General features: G+C 41.8%; 1 protein-coding gene across 1 annotated transcript in view; it reads right to left on the reverse strand.

The window, feature by feature from the left end:
• Nucleotides 1–5,543, reverse strand: part of LOC115321584 (connectin-like) — a 173,508-nt gene extending 167,965 nt beyond the window's left edge. The window contains exons 1-2 of the mRNA XM_040206094.3: nt 5,512–5,543; nt 4,361–5,352 (exon numbers count right to left, since the gene is read on the reverse strand). Coding sequence (XP_040062028.2) covers nt 4,361–5,352; nt 5,512–5,543 — 1,024 coding nt within the window. The remainder of the gene's footprint in view (nt 1–4,360; nt 5,353–5,511) is intronic.
• Between the last annotated feature and the right edge of the window lie 457 nt (nt 5,544–6,000).

Raw genomic sequence — 6,000 nt, forward strand, 5'->3', positions numbered from 1 at the left:
TCTCGGTGCCGTTTCACAAGACTGTGCGTAACGCACAATAGTATCATGAAAGTAAGGTGCACTGAGCTGAAGAACGAGAATACGTGGAGTATCCCCCCTCCATGACGGCGCCGAAACCCATCGGGTGTTGGCAGAGCAGGTTCTTAAATCGTTCATGATCATATTACCACGCGCGTGCTGAGCGGGTGCGTATATGGCCGTTGAATAAAGGTATAAAAAAATGCGTACATGGCCGAATGGTTACTGTGCTTCGCTCTCGCGCGGAAGATCTGGGCTCGATTCCAGGTAGCGGATCATTCTTTTATTTATTGTCTCTGCTTAGCATTCTCGCAAGTTCGAGAACTTTCTTGTCTGATCGAGTTACGAATGTTCTACGCGTCGAACGTTCTAGGCCGAATGTTCCAGAGACCCACGCGGCTACAAAAGGTGCTCCCCGTGGCAAGCCGCAGTCAGTTTCGCCCCAGCGTTCGATCCTGCTGTTACGCCGCCATCGACGCCCACGACGCTCTATATTTATCTTCTGTTTCCTTTTCCTTTGTATTTTGGGCACAAGTTCGCCCCATTAAACGTTTAGTCTGTTTCAGTTTTCGTCGCCTCATCACTTGTTTTTCGTACCAATATGACGTCCACCGTTGTTGCCAGACCTGATGATCGACGAAAGTCGTGTTCGGATGAAGCAACGTCAAATACAGTGAAGACTGACCAGGCAGACGGAACGGAATCGACGGAACTTATCGCTGATCCCTGTCTCCTCGGTCCGAAACGTTTCAAACTGGGCACCGAATGGAACGGTTAAAGCCAACAGAAACTGAAAATCGAGAATACGTGACGGATGGAATTTTTTACCAAATGAAATTTTTACCCTATCGTCACTTGATGATCTTGCGGATGCTATTCGTGCTCTTGTGTTAAATTTGCTTGAATAATCATATGTAACCACGTCTGCTATGGCTTAGTGATGCAAGCAGCAATATGATTTGAATAAATTAAATACATAAATTGCGGTATAGTCGCATATGTGACGTTTTGGGACACGTGAGTCTTAATATGTAAAAACTTCTACCTTCGAATTTTGTCTTTTGACAAGGATTGTTCTATTTGGTTTCTTCTGCGGATCATGCATCTCCTAGAATACTTACGGTATCGATTCAGTCTACGAGTTTCGGTATCCTGGATTCTAATCAATATTCCTTAGACTTCTAAAAAAAACTAAGAGTAATCTTAAACCACTAAATTACAACAGGTATACATGAAAACAGGCAAGAGAAGGATAACAATCATTCATCTTTATTAAATATTCATATAACTGCTCACTCTGTTATCTGTCTCTCTCTCTCTCTCTCTTATTTTGTTCTGTCCAAGGGGAAAAAGAATACGACACTTCATCGTATAGATTATTCATAAATTATCATATCGTTAATGTCTGAATACACTATCAAGGTATAAAAGCAGATGTGAATCCATTTGTCAAACTGGATTCGATAACGCCAACTGGACGCTCCACGAGAGAGGCTATAGATTGAACCCTGTCGCCTGACTTTTGCTTGTCCTTTCCACTCCTATTGCCTTTTCCTGTTTCGCTAGATGCTTTTTATTCGCGCCATTAACCCTCTACACTAGCTTACGGAAGCCTTCTCGAAGGCATGGACTTCAATTTTACTAAAAGGATGAGTTCATCCGGAATCTAAAACTCGCTACCACCCATTTCTGTGCACCGATTGGTGTATGTAGTGGTTTAGATGTCGAGTGCCGCAATCGGCAAGGAGTAATGTTTCAAGATCTGTTGCACAAAACCGGTTTACCTCTCCGACCGCGACGCCCCTTTCATATTACGTAAATGCGGTTTGTTCATCTCACTAATGAAATGGCAAGCAGGAGTTATGAGGCATAAAGCCTCGACGCCGACACGGCTGACTCAGACTATGTTAGGACTTAATTCCCGGGAGCTACTGCAGGCGAACTGTCTGTTCACCTAATGAATCTCTTTTGAAGCAGTTTTGAAACCATCTGGCGAACTATCTGGAAACTACTTGCGATCTATCTGGAAAGAGTCTTCAAACTATCTGACAAACTGAGGCAAGCATTTGGCAAGCTCTTTGGAAACTACATTCGGCGAACTATCTGGAAACTGTCTTAAAACTCACTGGTAAACTCTCTTGTAGGTGTGCGGCCCACAGTCTAAAAAATCTTACAAACTGTGTGAAACGTTTATGGCAATGTAGTATCTCGGAACTATCTTGAAACTAGCTGGATAACTACCTTCAGACGGTCTTAAAATACCTATCAACTACCTTCAAACGGTCTTGAAATATCTATCAAACTATGTTTAAATTATTTTAAAATTTATTTCGAAACTATTAAGATTTTTTTCATAGAACAATCCGTTAGGTAAAGATTCTGAAAACGAAAAAGAACACTCTCTGAACACTATCGGGCAAAACATTTGAAACTTTTCTTGAAAATATCTGGAAACTATGTGGAAACAAGAAAATTACACTTACTGGAAAAGTTTTAGGGGAATTTAAAACCCGTTTTAAGTTGCATATCTTATATTTCGTATATTTTGACATATTTCTTTGAACCAAGTTCACTAGAATCTATATTCTGTTTCATACTTAGTGTACAACGCTCTAAAAACTGCTCGAGCGAGCATGGGGTACGCGAGCAAGCAAATGATCTCGCAGATCATTTGCACGCGTTCTTGCGCAAACGAAACCATAGATAAGGCCACGCCCGCGCGCTAGTAGCTGTGACAGTGTTCTATACTAAGTATGAAACGAAGTATACGTATTTTCCAAGGTACCGACACTCTTTTAAATCTTTTTGTCGAAAGACGTGTTGATTTCTAGAGTTCAGAAAATCTTGTAAGCGATTTTGGCTTATAAACGTTTTTACTTAAAACGTGTTCCGATTTTTTTGTTTTGTTTAACATTGATTTTTTTTTCTGTGCACGATTTTGACAGTATGGTAGATGGGCTTGAGTTTACTAATTAAACCCATTGCGCTTTTGTAGTACTACAACCTGTAAATGTTTGGGAGGGAAAGACGTGCACGGATATCAGAAACCTTATATCGGGAAAACAATAATAAAAAAAAAACGTTACTCAAAATTAAGAGATATACAAGCGGCATTTTTATTCATTTTCAAACTATTTTTAGTTGTTTTCAAAACGGTATTTCACTCCTAGTTGAAACATGCTGAAGGAAGAATTAATATAGAATTATTATGATTGGGAACCACAGAATGTCCATAAGTCTTCGGGTAACTTGTAGAGGCTTGTCAAATGATTGTGGCAGCCTACAATTCCACTCATTTTATCTATTTTTTTCTTTAGGGGCCCTCGTGTGAGGGAATTACATAGGGATAACCTAACAATAACCTTCACGCGTTTGACGTTTCTTGTATCGAGTATTTCAGGCTAGCCCTGGTACAGCTCGCCCGCGTACTTCATTGATTTAAGAGACGATCTATGTAAAAAACAAAAGGTTTTCCAGGTTGGTTGTTGTGTTGAACTTTTCATCTCCAATTCGAAATTCTTGAAACCACTGTTTTACTGTCTGCTCAAATGCAGCACCTTCTCTTTGAATTCTATCAACATTTAAAGCTAGTTCAAGAGCAAGCGAGTTTAAATTTGTAAACAAGATGCATGCAAAAACTGGCATTTTCTTAGGGGAACAAGTAAGAACCCGATAAATAATAATTATCTTGCAAACTTCATTTTAAAAAGTTTTAAATTACTGAGTGCTTATTCTTCAATGCTAATGAAACATATTAAATCAGTTTGAGATAATGTAGTTTCATTGAAGGTCACTCTTGTTTTCACTGGGATTGAATTCCGTCAGAACTTTACGAATGTTCTAATATTTTAGATGCCTGGAAGTTATCTGCGAATTATCTATAAACCTTGAAACTTGTCTGGACGCTGCCTATAAACACTGAAGACTATTTTGAAACTCTCTGGCTAATCATCACGGAATCTCTATGAGAAGTAGGAAATCGATCCTCTTCATGGAAACTTGTGCAGTATAGTTATCGCAGATTCACAGCCGAAATAGTTAATAAATTTCCAAAGTGGTGAACTGTTTGTTATATTCTTATATCCGAAGCAGTGTATCGATGCATCGGCAGTCATTTCCTTGGTTTACAAATTTAAGAGTATCATAAAGAAAATAGGAAAACTTTCGTAAACCGTACGCAAACACACTGCCTTGCTAGTGTAAGCACTTGCCGTCACTTTGATTACTCATTGAGCGTGCGCTTGCGGAGTCCGGAATCCGGAGTGTGCGGTCTATGAAAAGTTTCTTCTGAACAAAAGCCCGAACTGCAGTTCTCGTAAAAGACCATTAAAAAAGCACTGACCAGTGAGGCTCATGTCGAAGGACTCGGCGTCAATCTTCCTCAAGTCCTGGACAGTCCTCCAGGTAAGCGTGAGCAGCTGGTTCTGCGATAGGTCCACGGTAAGCAGGTTCGGCGCCCCTAAGAACATGTTCGCGGGTAAGATCCGCAGCCGGTTGTGAGAGAAGTAGAACTTCTTGAGGCGCGGCAACCCCTCGAAGGCCAGCGGGTCCACCTCCGAAACCTCGTTGTATTTGAGGTCCAGTTCCACTAGCGCCGGCGTCCCGCTGAAGACCCGGGCGTCCAACCTCTGCAGCTTGTTCCGGAACATGTCCAGCCGCTCCAGATGGTCGAGGCCCTTGAATGTGCCCTCCGTCAGATCTACGATCATGTTGTCGCTGAGGTCCAGTTCTTTCAGCGCACCCAATTCAACGAAGGCCGTGTCTTCGATGCTCTTTATCTGGTTCCGCTCTAGGAATAGGTGCGTCAGTGCCGAAAGACGCGAGAGGGCGCGAGCAGGGAGCTTGACGAGCTTGTTGTCGCCCATCTCCAGTTTTGTGAGGTGAGGCAAGTCGGCAATGGACTCCTTTTCCAAGTCGGTGATGTCGTTTGAATCGAGAGATAGCGTCTTTAGTTTAGGCAGGTTATAAAAGGAGTCAGTCTTAAGCGTGCCAAGGTTGGCTTGAGTGAACTTGAGGCTTTCCAGGGCAGGCGCCGCGGAACGCAGTGCTTCTGTCGGAACGAAGTGGAGATGGTAGTCACTGCGGAACGTGCTGAAGGCAATCGAAACGATCGATGGCTGATTCTGGAAGGCTTTAAAGACAACGTGGTCTTCTGTGAGATTTCTCACAACAAAGCAGGTGATATCGACGTCGTCCTTGCCGATGTGTTTATTCTCGCACTTGCAATACATCGGCTGATCCCTGAGATCGCAGAGTTCGGGGACTAAATCCAAGTCATCGCCAAGCGCTGGTTGTAGTGTTGAACACAAGAGAAGAAAAAGCAGACTGAAGAACCTGAAAAAAAAATGGAACTGATTAGGAGTTTGGTAGAATTTAAAACAATAGTGCACACTAGATGAAATTATATACATAATTAATATCTTCGTGAATGCCAGAAAAAGTATATAATCATGAACTGACTAGTATCTACCATCATAGAACTTTTCTTCGAACCATTCAGCTTGTTGATGACGGTTCCCACGCATTATACAAAAAAAAAAACGTAGGTGCCCTAAGCTATTATTGTGTTTAGTAACTAATTTCAAATCGTATGTCAGAGCGTCTCTCTGCCATCCTTGTCAAATTAAACGCGATTGAACTCGAGAAAGCACCTTCTGGAATTTTCGAAGTGGCTGCCAAAGTTTTTTTTATTATTTTTTTTTTTTTCAGATCTGGCGGGTTGCTTTTAAAGTTTTCACCAGCTTCTACTACACTATTTTTTTCTTTTTTTTTCGCCAGGCGTTTGGTGATTTAACTACAACAAACTGCGGGAGTTGCACGGTGTCCGAAGACACTGAAAAAATAATCATTTCTCGTCTAGGATGCGGTACAGGTCATAATGACTCATTCTCTCCCCATGTTCCGAGTTTCACAATCCCTACTCCACTATAAGGTCTAGACCTCTTTCAGCCTGGTCATCTACCGGTATATATTTCCGTATAG

The sequence above is a fragment of the Ixodes scapularis genome, unplaced genomic scaffold, assembly GCF_016920785.2.
Source record: "Ixodes scapularis isolate PalLabHiFi unplaced genomic scaffold, ASM1692078v2 PGA_scaffold45__5_contigs__length_3442486, whole genome shotgun sequence".
Taxonomy (NCBI): Eukaryota; Metazoa; Arthropoda; class Arachnida; order Ixodida; family Ixodidae; genus Ixodes; species Ixodes scapularis.